The 19,986-nt window shown below is 37.0% G+C and overlaps 1 protein-coding gene across 4 annotated transcripts in view; it reads left to right on the forward strand.

The window, feature by feature from the left end:
- NF1 (neurofibromin 1) overlaps positions 1-19,986 on the forward strand; it is a 100,803-nt gene that overhangs the window by 29,272 nt on the left and 51,545 nt on the right. For 2 of the 4 annotated variants that reach the window (XM_075720003.1, XM_075720005.1), the window contains 18 exons: positions 72-151; positions 1,522-1,645; positions 3,136-3,279; positions 3,959-4,205; positions 4,535-4,608; positions 4,720-4,803; positions 5,421-5,861; positions 6,291-6,430; positions 6,970-7,092; positions 7,510-7,593; positions 8,224-8,340; positions 8,898-9,079; positions 9,185-9,396; positions 10,033-10,194; positions 11,239-11,342; positions 12,222-12,357; positions 17,025-17,087; positions 19,042-19,200. In XM_075720003.1, coding sequence (XP_075576118.1) covers positions 72-151; positions 1,522-1,645; positions 3,136-3,279; positions 3,959-4,205; positions 4,535-4,608; positions 4,720-4,803; positions 5,421-5,861; positions 6,291-6,430; positions 6,970-7,092; positions 7,510-7,593; positions 8,224-8,340; positions 8,898-9,079; positions 9,185-9,396; positions 10,033-10,194; positions 11,239-11,342; positions 12,222-12,357; positions 17,025-17,087; positions 19,042-19,200 — 2,676 coding nt within the window. Of the gene's footprint in view, positions 1-71; positions 152-1,521; positions 1,646-3,135; positions 3,284-3,958; positions 4,206-4,534; positions 4,609-4,719; positions 4,804-5,420; positions 5,862-6,290; positions 6,431-6,969; positions 7,093-7,509; positions 7,594-8,223; positions 8,341-8,897; positions 9,080-9,184; positions 9,397-10,032; positions 10,195-11,238; positions 11,343-12,221; positions 12,358-17,024; positions 17,088-19,041; positions 19,201-19,986 lie in introns of those variants that run through there. The other 2 variants (XM_075720006.1, XM_075720007.1) reach the window with 2 other exon arrangements.

The following is a 19,986-nucleotide window of genomic DNA, read 5'->3' on the forward strand; positions in this document are numbered from 1 at the left end:
ATTTCTCTGCCTATGCTGATGTACTTTGTAAATGTCTGCCTTCAAGTGAAACTGTTTTGTTTTGGATTTAGGCCTTGCTAGTTCTTCACCAGTTAGACAGCATTGACTTGTGGAATCCTGACGCACCTATAGAAACGTTCTGGGAAATTAGGTATGTAAGTTAACTTCTGTAAATTAGAGAAATAGCTGCTTTGATTTGTCTTTCCTTTTGAAATAGCTGTGAATGTTTTGGGAAACCTATGCCACATCAGCATGAATCTGCAGTCAAAATTATGTGTGTTCATGAAAACATTTTTATCTTCCTTATACTATATGAATTTAACAAAAATACAACAAACATTTTGCTGGCTTTCTTAATGACTCTCTTCAGCCTAATGTTAAGGTGTAGAAATGATTATTAATTTGAAAAGTTAGAGACTTTTCCACCTCAGTCAAATGTTTACTACTTGTTTAAATTCTATTTTATCTTTTTGGGACTGAGGGAGGGTAATGCTAAGCAATTCTAGAAGTGTGAATTTGCTAATCTTGACTCTGAAGCCCTCACCTGAAGAAGGTAGTAGTTTGCCCTGACCTGTGATCTCCATTTGTCTCTCCTGTTTATTTAAAGAATTTTTATTCATTAAAGTCGTCTTGTTTTTTTATAACCTCTCAGCAGCTGTTGCAGTTGATTTCTTGGAGAATATTAAGGGAAATGAAGTTCAAAAAAAGTCAGAATTGCACAAAATGCTAAACCAAAAAATAGGAATCTGTAAACTCGGATTTCTAAGAGTTGCACAAGCTAAACAATTTTAAAAATAAATATTTGGTGATCTAATCTGAATTGGTGCAGATGTTTGTTTTAGAAAAAAGGGAGCGACAGTCTAGGAGGAACACTCTTACCAGCATCAACAAATTGGCCTGCATGACTGCTAACATGGCTCAAGGGGCTTGTTATGGGATAGGTTTGGGGCTGAGCCCTACCTCGATGGGCAATAACTGAAACTCATTACTGTAATTTCTAATAGTGGAAATGAGTTTGTGGTCTGTTCGGGCTGGGGGAAAAACCCATTAAAATTGACACTAATTTGGACCCTTTGGCAGTTTTAACAGAGAGTGTGAGGCCTGAATGGATATGAAGAAGGAACATCCCTAGATGTGTTCCTTCCAGAACAGAGTTGAGACACGTTATCAGAGCAGTGTAGGTAAACTTGTACTGCCACTGTCTGTGCTGTATCTGTTCTGTGGATAAATGGAGGACTTCTGAATCGACAGCCCTGGAGTCTGGACTTCTAACAAGTACCCAAATTGCTTAACTTCCTCTAGGGAACTAAAAAGGCCAGCTGGGTGGTGGGAAGGGTCAGAGGGGAGCTTGTCATTTAAAGTACACACCTATATTGTATCTATTATACATTTTAAAAGATGATGCTAGTATATGTATAGGATATTCATGCTAATTGCCTATTTCTATGTAAAATGTAGTAATATCTTCAAAAATGTTGTTACTAGATTGTAAAGCTAATGCTGACTTTCATTTTGCTGCAGTTCACAAATGCTTTTTTATATCTGCAAGAAACTAACTAGTCATCAGATGCTCAGCAGTACAGAAATCCTCAAGTGGCTGCGAGAGATTCTCATCTGTAGGAATAAATTTCTTCTAAAAAACAAAGTAAGTAAATGTTAGCGTCTATCTGTTAGGATCATTAAAATGAATTGCTCTCTGTTTTGTCACTCCCTTTATTTACCAGGTTATTTTTATGACTGGAAGACATTTAATAGCTACACCTACACTTTCTGTTTTCAGATTTCCTCTCTGCTGAGAGACGGTGCTTTGTGAGGCGCCCTTGAGTAGAATTGTTAACCGAAGTTAGGTTTGGGATTTTTTTTTTTTTTTTTTTACTTTAGCTACACAGGTTGTCTTACTTGCCTGGAAAATGTATGTTTCGCAGAAACCTGGTGCCTGATACCTATTTGCCTAATACAAAGGGAAATAGTCCACAAGGTGAGGAAAAAGGAAAGTTAGTTGTGATAAAATATTATTCTTTATAAAAATTTCTTCTTTGGATTTCTTGTTCATGTGAGTCCTAGAATTCTGACTTATTTCTGATAATCTCAAGAGACTTTTTCCAAGCCAAATGCAATTGTAATGCTGTACTTGCTAGAATTAAAACCAGACTTGTTATATTACTTTTTGAATTAAAGATCTATTAGAAAAAATAAAGTGTTTCTGTTTTTTCTGTCTGACCTGGAAGTAGCTGTGCTAACATGAGAAGGATACTATCTTATGTGTAGTATATAGCGTGCTTAGAGTCCTCTTTCAGCAAGAGATTTTTTACCTTTAAATGACTTTTTTCTTTTCTTTTCTTCTCTTTTCAACTTTGGTAGCTCTGTTACTGATGGACACTACTTTTTGTCTGTGTTGATGCTGAGAAGTAGGCTTTTTCCTTTGAGAAACTTTTTCTTCCAGTTTAACATATATTTGTAAAATACAGTCTCACGCGTTGCAGCTGAAGGCCCTAGGCATTCTGGCTTTCTGTGAATTCAGGAAGACTTTTACATTTGGCCTCTAAGTGGAAATCAGCTGTCCTTCAAATAGAGAGTATGCTTAATATTATTGTTCTCCTTCCAGTTAAGAAGTAATTAGGTGTTTTTAAAAATCTCTTTCCTGTCAGTGCTTAGAAGATGTTAGTTAATATCAGGATCAGAAAAAGAGAATAGTTGTTGTTAGAGCTCTGCTTCACAATCTCAGTTCCTGCTTTTCTGATCTAATACAAATTGTATAGAATAAAGTGTACAGTACTCCCGAGCTTGGCTTCTTTAGACTTAACTACATCTAAATTATATTTATGATAGTATGTATTCTGTAGAGTAAACCCAAGAAGCCTATAGGGCTTTCAGGAGGCTCCAGGAAAGGGAGAAGGCATCATTTTGTGCTTACCTCAAAGTGATGTTTTTTGAAGATGACTCTCCAGCTAATTTCTTAAGGGGAAATACCATTCTAAGATACCATTAGTATGGGTAACTTTATAAAGCTCTGAGAGCACCAGTGTGAAAAGTGCTGTGTAAATGCTGAAGAGCTTTTTACCTTCCTGAAATCTATCCTTTTTACCCATTGTGAAAAATAAGTTGATACATTATTTTTCTTCCCCCTCTTTATAGCAATCAGATAGGAGTTCCTGCCACTTTCTCTTCCTTTATGATGTCTCTGGAGGTGGAACTAGTCAAATTTCTCTTGACCATGAAGAGATGATACGCTGTGCTCCAGCAGCTACCCTCAGGAAAGGGAAAGGGAATTCTTCCATGGTAAGTAATACATGATAATAACTCTTTTTAACACTTGGGGAGAAAAACCTGTGTGCAAAAAGAAATTAAATTACTTTGAGAGTAATTTTAAAAAATAAAATTAACTATTTCTGAGGAGGACAAGACATCTATATCCTACATAATGTATGTACCTAATATGCTGGTTAATAATGATGTTTCAGACTTTAAAAAGTCACATCTTTTTCAAGTTAAAACGTCGGTGAATATTTTTTTCTTAGGATTGCACGTAGCATCCCCACACATTAGTCTATTGTTAATAAATCTGAAATATCACTTTGTAAAGTATCACACACAGTTTGAATATACTATGAAGGATCATAAAATCAAGCATTTTGGTAAGGTATACCCTTTGATAGACAAATTTCTCAAGCCTAGTTTTACTACTAGTTCTAGCTGCAGAAAAAAAATGGAGAGGATATTTATATCAGCCAAACCTTTCATTTTGTTTTTTAATGTACACTTTTTTCAGTCTCAGTAAGATTTTCCTAAGTACATGGTTATCTTTATGAAAGGAGCAGGTTCTTAGTCACTGTGTACATTGCTTATTCCTACTGGAATGAAAGCAGTTTTAAAGAACAGTTTGGATAAGGCTGAATTTTAATAAAATTGCCGTATTCATAAGCAATATTACCAAATTCGGAATTCTCTGTTTCCCAAGGAAAGTACAGCAGGATGCAGTGGAACACCGATTTGTCGCCAAGCCCAAACAAAATTGGAAGTCGCCTTATACATGTTTTTGTGGAGCCCGGATATTGAGGCAGTCCTTGTTGCGATGTCCTGTTTCCGTCACCTCTGTGAGGAAGCAGATATCAGATGTGGAGTAGATGAAGTGTCAGTGCATAATTTTTTGCCCAACTATAATACTTTCATGGAGTTTGCATCTGTTAGCAATATGATGTCAACAGGTAAGAATTATGAACCTGTAAAATACCTTTCTACCTGTATGATAAGACTATTATTTGTGTTTGAGTTCTTTAAACAGGTTGAGATTCTTGATTTGATTGCTGCTACTGCTTTCACTGAAGTATCTTAATCATCAGAATTGCTAGAAAGAGTAGAGAATTTGGGTGACTGAAGTTCATGAGGATTTTAAAGTGTAACAAAAAGAATCCTTTTCTAAACACTTCAAAAGGATATGTTCCTCTGTGTATTTAATAATTACTTTCAAAGATCTCGTATCTGATGTAGGTGGGTTTTCAAAAAACGTGGTTAAATGTTCTGTGCTTCTTTGTAGGGCGAGCAGCTCTTCAGAAAAGAGTGATGGCGTTATTAAGACGCATTGAACATCCAACTGCAGGCAACACAGAGGTAAGCTTTCTTCTGAATTCATATATACTCTGCATGCATATTTTTTTGAAAACAGAAAATACTGTTGCTACAAGTAGTTTTGAAGTTAAATCTTGATATATCTTATTTTAGGCCTGGGAGGATACACATGCAAAATGGGAACAAGCTACAAAACTAATCCTTAACTATCCAAAGACCAAAATGGAAGATGGGCAGGTGAGTATGAATTTTTCCATAGGTTCAACCCTTAGAAATTTAAAATAACTATTTAAGCTTATTTATTTTAAGGAATTGAATTTTAATCTAGAAAATGAGTTTTGTAGGAAGACTTAAGCCCCATGAAAGTATTCCAGAAAAATAATGGTAATCAGTTGTCCGCTCTGCTTGCTTTGAGACCAAGAAGTAATTTGACTTAAGTTGCTGTCAGGGAGATGGAGGCTGAGCTTAAAAATTAAAGAGAAATTGAAAAAAAGAATAGTGAAAACTCTGGAATACTACTAGAGAAATTATGAAATCCCTTTCACTGGAAGTTTTTAAACAGCTGCTGGCTATCATGATTTTAAATATGCTTTATCGTGGTGCAGAGCAGGGAATTGCCTAGGCAACCCCCTTCAGTCCTTTTAGCCTTGCTTTTTCAACTTCTCTAAAAACGGTGCATCTGTATAGATTTCTGTTTGTACTATCACAATAAACTATAAAAGGTGAATCTTAGAAAATTCTTGAGACTGGAATTGTAAATGGCAGGATGTGTTACGGGATACTTTAAAATTATGATCTCTCTCCAGTAGTTATGTTTAATTGGCTGAAGTTGAAATCTCTTCGTTCTTTTTCAGGTTACTGAAAGTCTTCATAAGACAATTGTTAAGAGGCGAATGTCGCATGTTAGTGGGGGAGGCTCCATAGACTTGTCTGACACAGATTCTCTTCAGGAGTGGATCAACATGACGGGGTTCTTATGTGCTCTTGGAGGAGTGTGCCTACAGCATCGTAGCAATGCAGGATTAGCAACCTACAGTCCACCTATGGGCCCTGTCAATGAGCGTAAGGGCTCCATGATATCCATGGTGTCCACTGAGGGAAATGCAGAGACTCCTGTTAGCAAATTCATTGATCGATTATTGACTCTGATGGTCTGTAACCATGAGAAAGTGGGACTTCAGATACGGAGTAATATTAAAGATCTGGTGGGTTTGGAGTTGAGTCCAGCACTTTATCCAATGCTGTTTAACAAACTGAAGAATACCATCAGCAAGTTTTTTGATTCTCAAGGACAGGTAAAGTGTTGATACGGTCCTTCACATTTGTGTCTTAATAAAAAGCGTCTGTCTTGTCTTTCAGATAGGTAATTGATATTGATACCTGTTTGTGTGTTCTGCAGAAGACCTGCAGGCATTGTGATTGTGTTTGACCACATGCATTAATAATGACTGTATTTGTGATTCCAGGCTATATGTAACATGAAGTAATTGAAAATAGTCTTGAATTTGTAGTGAACTCTTGAGTGCAGAATTTGTGAGAATGTTCTCAGAATTGTGATGGCTGGCAGTATTGACATACTTAATCTTGACACGTTGGAATTCTTTTGGCTAGGTTGTACTAGAAAAACACTTGTCCATTAGATTTTTGAAATGCAGTATATTTGATAAATACCCTTTTTTGGCTTTGTGTGTGAAGAATTAAGACCACCAATTTTCTTCCTGTAGGTTTTGTTAACTGAGACCAACACACAATTTGTAGAGCAAACCATTGCTATAATGAAGAATTTGCTTGACAATCATACAGAAGGGAGCTCAGAACATCTTGGACAAGCTAGTATTGAGACAATGATGCTAAATCTGGTTAGGTAAGAAATCCTGCTGACCTTTCTATATCAAGTAATATGTAGTAGACCCTTGTAGTTTATATCTTTTCTGCTTGCATTCATGGAGCAGCAGCAGCTGATTTTCTGATCCTTCTCCTTACGGTTCTGACAACTTCAGTAATCGTGGAGACCGTTTATACTGTAGCATAAAGTACGCTGATGGAGGGTGACTTTTTTTTTTTTTTTAAAGATCTAACCATTCCATAGCTTGGCCCCATTCTTGTAAGCATTCCTGGTTTCTTTTCTGTACAATGGTGTTAGTGGTTAAAAAACAGCTGAAGGGCAGATTTCTGTTCAATTTTATACTGATAGAAAACTTCTTTGGTGCTGATCTTCAGCTGATATAGGGGCTGGCTTGCTCACTTGGAAAATAAAAAAAGGTGGCCCAAACACTTGCTAACGCCTGATGCAAGTCTGCTGGGTCAGGCAGTGTAGGTTCCAGCATGGAGCCCAAAAGGCTTGTCACGTGTGTGGGCCTTGTAGTATGACGTATTTAATCTTCTTGCTTTTTTTTTCTTCAGGTATGTGCGTGTGCTTGGAAATTTGGTACATGCAATTCAAATAAAAACTAAGCTATGTCAGTTAGTAGAAGTAATGATGGAGAGGAGAGATGACCTTTCATTTTGCCAAGAAATGAAATTTAGGTAAGTATTGCATTGCATAACTTATAGGATAGTGTAATGTGGACAAGCGTAATTTTGTTTGGTTACGTGTTTAAAAAAGTAAACAAAAAACTGTCTCACACCAGTATTCCTGGTATAGGGATAGTGCTCCTGTCTTTGTCTTCAGAATAATTTAGAGCCTGGCTCTGCATTAAAATTTTATTTTGATTGTGGGGATACTAAACACATGTAAAAAGTTTGTGTGTGATACAGACTGGAGTATTACTTGCTATAATAAAATCAGTCCCTCTTCAGCATGTGGTGGTTCAAATAGTTCTTACACTGAATTTGTAATAATTAAGAATGATGCCAACAGTAGTAAGTGTGCTTGGGGGAAGGGTTGTTAAAAAAAACCAACGAAAAAAACCAAAGCTAAAGCAATATATCTATATGTAACAGGAACAAAATGGTGGAATATTTGACAGACTGGGTTATGGGAACATCTAATCAGGCAACAGATGAGGATGTGAAATGCTTGACAAGGTAAGAAAGAATACTATGAAATGTTGCTAAAGTTGCTAACAGTGTTCCAGGTGGTATTTGATAACCACAGATGAGCTGGCTCATGTGGACTTCCTTTAGTGGTAGTAATTTTAAGGAAAAGACAGAAATTGAAACTTAAGTTTTGATGAGCAACAACAGAATTATATTTAACAGATAGTCTTAACTAACATGGTGTTCTGGGTTTTTTGTGTTGCTTTTTTTTAAAAAAAAAATCTACTGAATTTATTTAATTCCTTTTAATACCTTTCCTGATTTAACATTAGGATTGAACATTTTATTTGCTAGAGCTATATGTTCATATCATGTATTCTGAAGAATAAAATCATCAAACATTATAGTGTTGAATTTACACTTAACTGTTTTTTTAGTGACAAATTTGGTTTGCAGTTGTCCTTAGTAGATATATTGCTTGAACCTGTACTGCAGGATGTAGTAGCTTTTTTCCTGATGGACAGAACTGGACTAACTTTTTTTTTTTAAAGATTCTTTTCATCTGCAGTTAGCTGCATAAGGAAAAGGGATGTGGTACTGGATGGGAAAATTATCAAGGGGAAGGAGAGACTAACTGTGCTGAACTGATTCACAGCTGCTTAAAACTTTATTTTTCAGAGATCTGGACCAAGCAAGTATGGAAGCAGTGGTGTCTCTCCTTGCTGGGCTTCCATTACAGCCTGAAGAAGGAGATGGCGTTGAGTTGATGGAAGCGAAATCTCAGTTATTTCTTAAGTAAATAGTGACTTTTAACTATTTTTCTATACACTGACTCTAAGTAGATGCACCACGTGACTTTTGTTAACTATGGTTTTTCTCCTAGTGGAAACAGTTTTATTATCCAAACAGAAATTGTCTCTTACATATCCCATTTCACAAATCTCTACCTCCTAGGTTTATGGAAACATTTTCGTTTAGAAAATAATTGTGAAATTTGGCTTTGTTTCTGTTCAGTGTAGATGTATGCTTCATTCATGGGAGTGATTAGCTCGCTTTGATATTATATTTTTATCCATGAAACTTAATCTCTTTCAAGACATCTGTTTGTAAAGGCACACCTGTGAAATTCACTTGCTTGGTTTGAGAAAATTTGCATACAGATTTTAGGACAGTGCTTTCTGGTTGTTATAACACATGTGAAAGTTTGGACTATGCTACAAGAAGCTTACTTGGGGCAGTTAGGAGATTTTTTGGGAGGTGTATTGTCTGTTTGCTACTGTATGCAAATCTCTTCAGATGGTTGCCTTTGCAGAGTCTGTTTTACTTATCCAAGTCTTTTTCTTTCTCTTTAGATATTTCACACTGTTTATGAACCTTCTGAATGACTGTAGTGAAGTTGAAGATGAAAGTGCACAAACAGGTGGCAGGAAACGTGGAATGTCTCGAAGACTAGCTTCGCTACGGCACTGCACTGTTCTTGCCATGTCAAATTTACTCAATGCAAATGTGGACAGTGGTCTTATGCACTCAATAGGTAAAGTAGTTAGAGATAACTGTGCATAAATGAATACATAATGAAGACATTGGTATTTCATTTATTTTTACATCTTCCTTAGTAGTTCTGGGTTTTTTTAATCAGGCTTGGGCTATCATAAAGACCTCCAAACAAGAGCTACGTTTATGGAAGTCCTCACCAAAATTCTGCAGCAGGGAACAGAATTTGATACGTTAGCAGAAACAGTGCTAGCAGATCGGTTTGAGAGATTGGTGGAGTTGGTTACAATGATGGGTGATCAGGGGGAGCTTCCTATTGCTATGGCTTTAGCCAATGTGGTGCCTTGTTCTCAGTGGGTAAGTTGATTCATGCATTTTATTTCCTACATTTTTGAAAATACTAAGACTTGAGATAAAAATTAGTGCAAACGTTGAGGGGTGTAACAATAGTCTGTTAGAGAGAGATTAGATCTACGGTTCGTGATAGCTAGCCTTTCCTAGTATATTCTTGAAAAGTGTACTGAATCTAATTGTCAGAGATCTCGATTATAAATGGCATTTTTATAGCAAATTTTTAGTTAATATCTAGGAATAATTTTTTATACAGTTATTGTAATAAATGTATCTGTTTGGGCTGGTTACTTATTACAGATTGTGCGTGCTGCAGTGCAGACAAACAACTATATTTGCTCCTCTAGATTTTAGCAAGATGAATTGGGCTTTGTTATACAGCAGAATAACTGCTTATCTATCTGGACTAACCATTATGAATTTGTATGACTGGATATCATGAGGCAGATTTTTAGACAAGCAGTAGCATAGGAAAGATGTAAAGAGAGATCGTGTATGCTTATTTTGATATTTACATGCAACACTCCGTAGCAAATTTGAAGCATTAGTACAAACTGCTTGGTGTTTTTTTCGTAATTCGTTTTTTTCGTACTTGCTTTTGCTCACTGCTAGTCAGATTAACATTTCATTGTTTCTTTTAAGGATGAGCTAGCTCGTGTCCTGGTCACACTCTTTGACTCCCGGCACTTGCTCTACCAGCTACTCTGGAATATGTTTTCAAAGGAAGTTGAACTAGCAGATTCCATGCAGACACTTTTCCGAGGAAACAGCTTAGCCAGTAAAATAATGACTTTCTGTTTTAAGGTATCTTATCTAATCTTTCTCTCTGCTACAGATCACTTCAGGAATGAGAAAAGCTTAGCAATATAAAAATACAAAACTAGCAGTCTGTGGTGTTACGCACTTGAGTAACTGGATTAGATGAAAATAGTACAGAGTTGCCTTTGGGTCTCAGTTTAAATCAGTCTCAGCTCTCACATCTGTTAAGTTTAGGGAGTTTTGCTTTTAATGTTTTTACATTTGATGAACTAATTTTTGTAGATCTCTTATGCTCAGGCCCAACTAAAAAATACGAATCCTCCTGGAACTAATCGTTTGCCAAGATTTCATGACTTAACCAGTTAGGCTTAAGCTTACAGTTAGTCCTCTTGAAAGTCTCCATGGCAATAAATGTTTCATCTTGCCTAGTCTGTATATTCTGTATTTTTAAAGGAGAAAACTGGTCGCAGTAACAAAACTGGTCGCAAGATTTGTAGATTTCAACAGAGATTACTAGTTATTTAGAAAACATAACTTATTTGGTACAAACAGCTAAATATTTGTAAAAGTTTGTTACCTTAAAGTCCTTTCCTAAATAATCTTCAGTCATAGTAGGGCTCTTTAAACTTCTGATTAGTTTAGTTATATGAGTGATTCTGGGGCTAGTACCAGCTTGAAGACTGTTCCTGATGGTCTTTTTGTAATCGGCGGTTTAAAGATGGGGAGACAAACTCCAAGGTCTTGTTTACGCTTCCATTTCAGTTTAAAAAGTTGAGTAGTACTATACAAACAGAGATGGGGTGTTGAGTCACTGTGCTCTAAGAAAGTATCCCATCTGGTTGTGGTGGTTATTAAAGTGACCTGTAGTTTCCTTTAAATTGGAAATTAATTAACATACTTGTAGAAATTGATCACAGATGTGTTTCAGAAGTGAGACTACAATATAGAAACACCAATTTTCCAGAAACCTGGATTACACCAAAACAAATCAAATGTTTTCAGGCTCTTCTAAGACTTACAGAATTTTGGAGTGTTCCTGTGAATTGCCATGTCAATCTGGCCACCTGTTCTGGTTTTCTTTCTACGCAGGTATATGGTGCTACGTATTTGCAGAAGCTTTTGGAACCTTTATTAAGGACTGTGATCACATCCTCTGAATGGCAGCATGTTAGCTTTGAGGTGGATCCAACAAGGTTTGAGATTCAAGGGGGAGCAAATGTATTTATTTGTAAACATGATTCCCAGTCATTCTAAATATAGTAGGATTCCCTTTTCCTTGTTGCAAATATTTTTCTCATACTTTCATACTTTTCCACTCCTCACTTTACCAGACACATTAATTCTGTCTGCAGTCCTTCTACCCAGGGAGAATTGTACAGAGCTGTCCGGCACAGGGAGATGAGTTTTGCTGCTCTAAGCCCTGAGAGTAAGGAAGATACAGAGGACCTCTTCTCCTACTTGCTACTTCAATGCTTTTATGTAGGCCCCTAATGTGGGGATTTCCAGTAGTACCAGAAAGCATCTGCTTTAGGTCATTGAATTAATTACAGAAGCAAGTTGGAATGTGTGCACGTTGTGTGTAATTTTTTTTGCTTTAATTTCACTTATATCACTTCAAGACGTGGATTTAGTAGCTGTTGTTCTGTTGCTTTGAATTATCTTCGAACTCTTAGAAAAACTTGGAAGTATTCATCTTGTAAGTAGTTTACCAGAAGATAGGCCTTCTTTTTAATAGTTTAACTCTCAAATATCTGTGTCTACCTCAAAAATTTCTTTCAGAGAAACTATCAAACTGATAATGCAATTGCACTTGGAATTATGTATGCATGTCTTGGTGTGGCATGGTGTGAGAGAATCCCACTTATAGCTGTCTGTTTATTACTGAGTTTTAAACGACCTTACACTTGTAACTTACATGGTTTAAAATATTGATGGAGATGTTTGTGTAAAAGATCATAAATATTTCTGTAAGACTTCTCTTTACCCTAGGAAATAAGGTTACTACCAAACGTACAAGTACAGCTAGTATCATTTATTTGATTGCTGGTCATACATTTATGGGTCTGTTTCAGGCTGGAGCCTACAGAAAGCCTTGAAGAGAACCAGCGGAGTCTCTTGCAAATGACAGAAAAATTTTTTCATGCAATCATTAATTCTTCTTCGGAGTTCCCACCACAGCTGCGCAGTGTGTGCCATTGTTTATACCAGGTATGCCTGCAATGGTTGCCTGCCCCTAAACTTTGGGGTTTGTTTTTATAATTCTAGCAGTTTGGAGCTTGGCCCAGTAGCGGGTGCACAGTGGGCATTTCGTAAAGACTGTTTTCAGATGTTTGTTAAATAACAGGACTCTAAACATAGGGACTGACTGGTGTTTTAAGACTTGCGTTGGCAATCAGGAGGCGACTAAACATTATTTTTTTAAGGAGTTGAATCACAGCTAAGAACTCAGACCTAAGAAGGCAGCAATAATCTCAGCTTTAGCATCTCTGTGGGAGACTAAAGATTAAATAGGGAGGTAATGGTTATACTTGCTTTTATCAGTTTATCATACGGTCCATTTATAGGGAAGGCAGCAAAAGGGGAAAATAGAATAATAAAAATTGCTGCTGGGTTGAGAGAATGCAAAACTGTGTTTTGAATATAGAAATGGTGTACTTGTTTAGTTTTTATACAGGATCAGTTAAATCAGAAACAAAGTTAATTAATTATCTAAAAGTCTTATAGGTCACACCTTTTGATAAACCTTAACTTTGGGAAGAAAGTAGCTATTTGTGTGGTTACTGACTCTAGATAGTTGTTCCCTGCATAAAAATAGAGGCAATTTATTTGAGAGCATTTTTCTCTGAAGTAAAATTTTCCAGAAATTGTTTATGACATGTATTATCCAGATTACTGCTCCAGGAATATTATTTCGTTGTCCATTATAGGTGGGCACAATCTTATACTTTCTGCCTTTGATAGAAAAGCAGGTTAAAAAGGGTATAAGAAGCTCATAAGAAAAAACCTATACGGTCTTCAGTGGGACCACAGTAGTTAACAAGTCCTAAATGTTAGAAACTGTGGATTGAAGCTGAGTATAATGGAAGGGAATAGATGTATAAAATGCTGTTGGCTTTGTTTGGTAGAGAATTATTTGTGGTTCTATGTGCTCCCCTAAAGAAGATCATTTGCGGGTGAGGTCAAGACACTGCTTCGTTCAGGCTTTATTCTGATCCCACTCAGTGTCCTGTCTCGTAATCGTGTCCTGCAAGCAGGAGTCTCCGGGTCGCTGCGGACGCCTGTGAGGAGAGCCATTAACTTGTACTGGGGAGGAGGTCCGCTGGCACACGTCGTGGTGAATAACAGCCTTGGAAGCGGGGTGCTGCACCTGCTCTGTGCTTTCGAGGCTGATAGGCTCTTGTATTTGAGAGGTGGAATGACAACAGGAGTACGGTTTGGTCTGCGAAGTAAAGTATCTTCCATGTGCCGTGGGCAGCACGTTCTGATGGAGGAGCTGTTGCCTGTCAGGCCTGCAGGATGGCACTGTATGCAAGGGCTGCTGTACTTTGATTAAACGGCTGAGCAAACACTTTGCAAACAGAGTATTAAGAAATTCCGCAGGTAATAGGAAGAGAGCCTGGGAGAGACAGATAAATGTATTTATAGAGTTCTTTTAATGAGGCAAGTTACAGAGACTGACTTTTATTTGCGGCTAAAACTGTAGTGCTGTCACGCAAACCTTGGAAAGCTCCCAAGCTGGGACCACCCCCTCCTTGCTTGTTTCTGGTATAATTTATAAATCATGCTTAAAGAGAAGAAACCTTCCCGAGCGGTGCGCTGTCCTGTAGAGTCAGTTCTGTAGTGGTACTCCTGGCCACCTTCCGTTGGAGTACCGGCATTCCGCGGCCTGCGTCCCCGGCTCCTCCGCTCTGTCCCGTTCCTGCTGCGCCCTGCAGCGGGGTGCCGAGCCCACCGTGCCTGTAGGTCTCTCTCTTGCTCTTTGTGCATTTCTGATGGATTGAGCTGCAGCTAAAAATTCTGGCGGGGGATACTCTGCTGCCCTCAGGGCTCTTGGGAAGTACCATTTCCAGTCCTGCTGCAGGACTGTCACGGAAGAGCTGTGCGTGGCAGACTGTCTGAGCTGTGTGTCAGTGAAGTGGTCTGGACGAGCTATTTTTGGCCTTTCAACCATGGAGTCTATCTCCGGTCTAAAGTAAAGCAAGGAAAATAGATTCTCTGAGCTGTGTGAACTATTATGAGAAATTAAAAATTCTACTCGGTGTCATCTAGTCATATTTTTACAGCGAATGCTGTGTTATCAAATGCAACCACTGTGGTTCTCAGAACTTGGAAGTGAGAAACAGTGACTTGGATGTTGTTACCGCGAGCTGCTGGAATGAATTAGGCGTGCAAATGATGTGCCTTTGCTTCTGCTATAACGACTTGTGTAAATGGCTTCTGAAGTCATCAGTTTCTCTTTCCGACAGTGGTTGTATTCAGGTTGGCGGGGGGTGGTTTGGGGTTTTTTTTTTTGGGGTTGGGTTTTTTTATTTTTTTAATTGGGAAATGCAGGGGGCAAGTTGGTTTCCTTCAAGTTCAAATGGCCACAGGCTCACAGGCATGGACTGGGCCTATTTTCAGTAACGCTGTATTTGAGTGGTACTGAAAATGTCACACCCAACCTTGGCTGTTGCTTCCGCTACCTGATGTTACATTGTCCCACATCTTTTCCTAGAATTGCTTTTATATGCTCTTACTAGGATGTGTCGGATTTATTGCCATTTCAGTGATGCGTTGCTAGAAATTACTTCTGTGCAAACCATTTTTAATTCCTACGTGAAATGGAATTACTAAAACATACTCACCAGTGGGCAGTGCCGGAGGTTCTTCTACGGAAGTATATCAAGTCTATTGACTGTATTCCTGCCTTTACTTTTTTTGGTTAGAAGGGTAATTTGATCCTGAAAGAGGTGACTTACTGGCAAATACACAAGTGGTATTAACTAATACTCAGCTTCAACGTTTGCTATTTTAACTGTTTGTAGTGACACATATATTCGCGTACAGATGTTTGTTCATCACGAGTACTGTAATAATTCATTCCATACTTTCAAATTCCAGAGAGTTTTGAAGAGTCTGGCCTTTATCTGAAAGAAAGTACAGTTAAAATCTGAATTTTGGGGGGTATTAATCCATTTTTATCATAAGAACCAAATAGGTGATTTCTGTAAGGTAACTTCAATTTTTATAAGGTGAATGTGTTTCATCCCAAGCAATAGTGTAATAGTAAAAGAGACTGAATTTTGCAGTGTCTTTTTATGCTTAGAGTTTTAAAGTAAACGTGTGTGCAAAAAATACTCATCAGGTCTGTTCTGTAAATGATTTGTAGCTAATTGTAATCAATGTAGCAACATTAGGGAAATGGTGTATTTAGTTGGATATTGGGGTCTATGCTGGCTGGCGTTTCTGTTGCCAGAACAGAGCCCTAATAAGTGTTTTCATCTGGAAACATCATAAAGGTGGTTACTGTGACAGATTCACCCTTGCTCATTTTCAGGTAATGTATGTGCAGGAATGTTATGTGGTCATGAACAAGCCTGATCAAAGTAACTCACACAAAGAATTTCTGCTGGCTGTTTCATAAATACGTGATTTTTCTTAATAGAGAGAGATGGAAATTTTACTTGCTTTAAACGCAATAGCCTGATGCATAGAGTACGTATATGCTTCAGAAGCTCACTCTGTAGGAATTACACAAAGTCAGAAATTTGGTGGAGGCACCATTGGTTAAATATTAATAGGCCCTGTGCAAATTTGAACTATTAAAATTTAGCTTGGTTAGCAGAATAGCTTTTACTGACTGTTGTGGTTTGTGGTTGGGGGGTTTTGGGGGTTGGTTTGGGGTTGTTTTGGTTTTTTTTTCTTTTTTTTCTTTTTACTCTGTCACATTCTTAAGTTGTAGAAATTCCCTTCTGGTTCCAGTTTGTGTGGTGCTCTAAAGATTTTTTGAACTGTTGTTGCATGCTTGCTCTCAAACTGCTTGAATACTGCTGGCTTTCTAGTGATGCAGCTCCAGGTGTTGCTTGCTGTAGGGCTTCTCAGTGATGCTAATTTACTGTTACAGCTAATATGAAGGATGGAGGATTGAGCTCCAAGGCCAAAATTTACCTCTGTACAGGGGAGCAGTGCACGAGGCTGATGTACCCTAGCTTTGCTTAAATCCTGGTGGGAAGTATGAGAGAATGTGACGCTTCTTGGTGGGTCCCTTTGCATTTAAATGAAATGCAGAAATAAGCACAATCAAGTCGGATATCTTGATTTGGAAATCTATAATAAATTAATGTAGACCCGCTGGCTTTTTTCTTCCTCTTTCCACAGAGTGTTTTATGGCAGTGTTTAGCTATTAAAGTAGTAATAACCATGATGATTCACAGATCTAACTAAATTGAAGGACACACAGAGAAACATTGGGAAGATTTAAAACTCTAAATTTATTTTAAAAGTAATACGTATTTCAAAGGTATAACACTCTACTATTTTTCCTATTAAAACTATTTGGGGATGGTGAAATACATTTAAAAGCTGAATATACCATTTAATGCCCAATACTGTATATTATGAGCACATTAATGTGGTTTGACTTTTAATCTAGCCAGAAATAGTAGAAATGATTGAAACGCAACATTTGCTTGTTTTGTATTTAGTGCTTTGTAAATAAGATGTAATGAAATTGTGGAATAAAAACTCCATCATCAGTCTTTAGTTTATATATTTCATTTTCTGTTGGTTATGTTTGTTACATTTTACTGTGTAATTTATGTACAAGTCAACATTGGTTTTTTGTTGCTGTATGTAGTTGGTGCTGTGACTTGTTTGTGCTCATCTCTGTTCTGTAGGCAACTTGCCACTCTCTACTGAATAAAGCTACCGTAAAAGAAAAAAAGGAAAACAAAAAATCAGTAAGTTTGGAGACCTTTTTATTAGCCATTTCTTTCAAAGCACAACAGAAATCTTTTGCTGTTTGTTCAAAACATCTTCACTTCAGTCTATTTGACCTCACTGTAAAATCATTCTACTAATTCTGGCACAAAATAGCTTTCATTTCAATTAACACTGGAATTAAGTTATATTTAAAATATTCTCTGTGTGCCTATTTGAGTAAACAAAAGACATTTTTAACATTGCTGCTTAGTATTTAATACTCTGATTCTTCTACTCTTGCCACCATCTTCAAATTAAAAAAAATGCGGAAGAAAAATGTTTTCGGTTTGGGGGAAAATCTGAGTCTGGTTGGTTGTTTTAACACTCTGGTTGATAACTTGACTTCAGCTTGCATCCTGGGAGAAGCACAATTAATATACATGGGTTACTGAAGAGAGGCTTACATGACTTGTTTCTCACACATTTTCTTTTGTTTGCCTTGTGCCTAAGCAATAAAATTTAGCACTTGTATTGATTTACTGAGAACAGCAGGTTTCCCATTTTGAGTAAGTTACTGTGTTAAAGAGTTTAGATATGTATATTGTGATAGAGTGGTGTCATTAAAAGTTAAGGCTTATCCTTTTCTTTGACCTCAAAATATAAAGTATGACTAAAACAGAGGCAAAATGGAAATTTAGACTTTTATTGAAAACTCCCTTATTTTTTGCTGTAACTGAGCAGAATAGTAATCTTGTTTAAATGCAAAATCTGTGTGCAGACTAGTAGTTTACAAGAAAATACTATCAGTAATTCCATCACAAGGTAACTGAATGAAGTTGGTACTGAACCAAAGCGATTCTTGATCTATTATGTACGTACTAACAGCTTTATCTGTTTTAAAAAGCATGATTTGAGGTTGCACTAGTTATGTTTTAAAGTATTTTAGTAAAATGGTGTTTGTTTGGTTTTTATTTATTTTAAACAATATAACTTAAAATACGAAGCTTGCTAGTTTTATTCTGTGAAAAGCTAGAATCTGATTTGTTTTAATTAACTGTTGTTACTCATAAGAAAACATACATATAGATATTGAATCTTTATAGAACCACATGTAGCATATTTAAGAACTTTATTTTTGTCAGGGAGCTTGATCTTTTTCTTTTCAAAGTCAAATGAAAGATATCTAAAGAATAGACTATCTTCTTAGTAATACGTAGTTAATTCCCTAAAAAGAAAGGAGATTTCTGTTTTCTTACAACATTTTCAGAAAAACTGGGTTTTTTTTTTCTAGATAGCAAAGAAGAATATTTTAAATCTGTAGTTCTAGCGAATCCCTGCTAAGTGGTTTTAGACAGCGTATGTATAGGCAGGGAAGTACACTGGCCACTCAGCCCCGGCTCATTCTGTCTTTCCTCCTTTGGCAAATCTGTTGAGATGTGATGGTTCTAAAGAGTATTTCTACAAATACCTCCTTCCCACAAATTTAAAATTACGCCTGAAGCTTTACAGCATAAGTCTTATTGCTGGAGAGGCTCTTGTGATCCATAGTGAAATTATAAATACACAAATAAAAGACCCACTCATTTAAAAAGAGTTACCTGTATTTGATGGGAAGACTGTGCACACCTGAGCACGGACATACGGCATTTGTCTGCTTTCCTGTCAGTGGTAGGGTCCCCGAATTAAGTGGTCAGTAACTCTGAAGTACACCTTCTTATTTTTGTCCAATAGCTATTGTAGCAATTTCAGCCCAGCAAGAAGGTTTGTACGAAAGCTGAAGTAAAGCGAGCTGGTGCCCGGGAGCCCCCTCGCCCCTTACGTTTCCCTCTCATTCCTGATTGTCCTGCGGTGCAAGGACAGTCCTACTCAAATGTATCGAGCTTGTTGGTATGGAAAGACTGCTTAAAGTTGGATTACCGTACAAGGCTTTTCTCAGCTTGCTTTCCCTTTTCTTTAATGCAAAAATATTCTTTATAATTCTCAACTTCGTAGGTTGTTAGTCAGCGGTTTCCTCAGAACAGCATTGGAGCAGTTGGAAGTGCGATGTTCCTTCGGTTCATCAACCCCGCGATCGTCTCCCCTTACGAGGCAGGGATTTTAGATAAAAAGCCTCCACCGAGAATTGAAAGGGGATTGAAACTGATGTCAAAGGTGAATCTTGTTTTATTTGGCCACGTTGAATATTCCACCTGATTTAGTTCTCATTTTTGACTAGTATGAGAAAATGTAGGTAAATTTGTAGTTTTTTGTAGCAACCATGATGTTTGTTTGAAGTGCAGTTTCCATACTGTGTTTATACATCATGACATTAATGTTAGAGCTCACAGCAATGTAAGTATGGGGAACGGTCTGTATGGAAAAAAACCACTTTGCCAAAATATGTATAAGATAACAGAATGCCTTCTGCCTCTTCACCTGAACTTCTAACCTTATTTGAAATCAAACAAAGAAACCAATGTTACTTTGAGCACAGTGAGAATAATGGCAGCCAAGACATTAAATTCACACTAGTGCTGAAGAAGTGACTTTTCCTATCTTTAATCTCATTTGGTATTATTTCCTGTAAAAATTAAGAAAAGGTTTAATGATGGTGTACAAATTCTGTGGCCTGTGCATATCATCCATTTTAAATGTTGAGAAATTACAGTTTTCTTTAAATAGACATGTGCTATTGCTTTTACATGTCTGTAAAATTTCCAGAAGAAATAGTTAACGTTTAATAAATGGTAGTTTTGAAAGATGACTTATTTTCCTTGTCTAAACCTGAATAAAGTTCATAACTAAGGGAAGTCATTTTCTAGTATTTAAAAGTATGTGAAAGAAAATAGTTTGGAAGTGAACATATTTTGAATTAGTTGGCTTGTTGGCCTTTTTTTGTCTTGAAGTTTCACAACAATTTAAAATGAGTATTTCTGGCAGTGAAGCTACGCTGACTAC

This window comes from Pelecanus crispus, chromosome 12, assembly GCF_030463565.1.
Source record: "Pelecanus crispus isolate bPelCri1 chromosome 12, bPelCri1.pri, whole genome shotgun sequence".
NCBI classification, from domain to species: domain Eukaryota; kingdom Metazoa; phylum Chordata; class Aves; order Pelecaniformes; family Pelecanidae; genus Pelecanus; species Pelecanus crispus.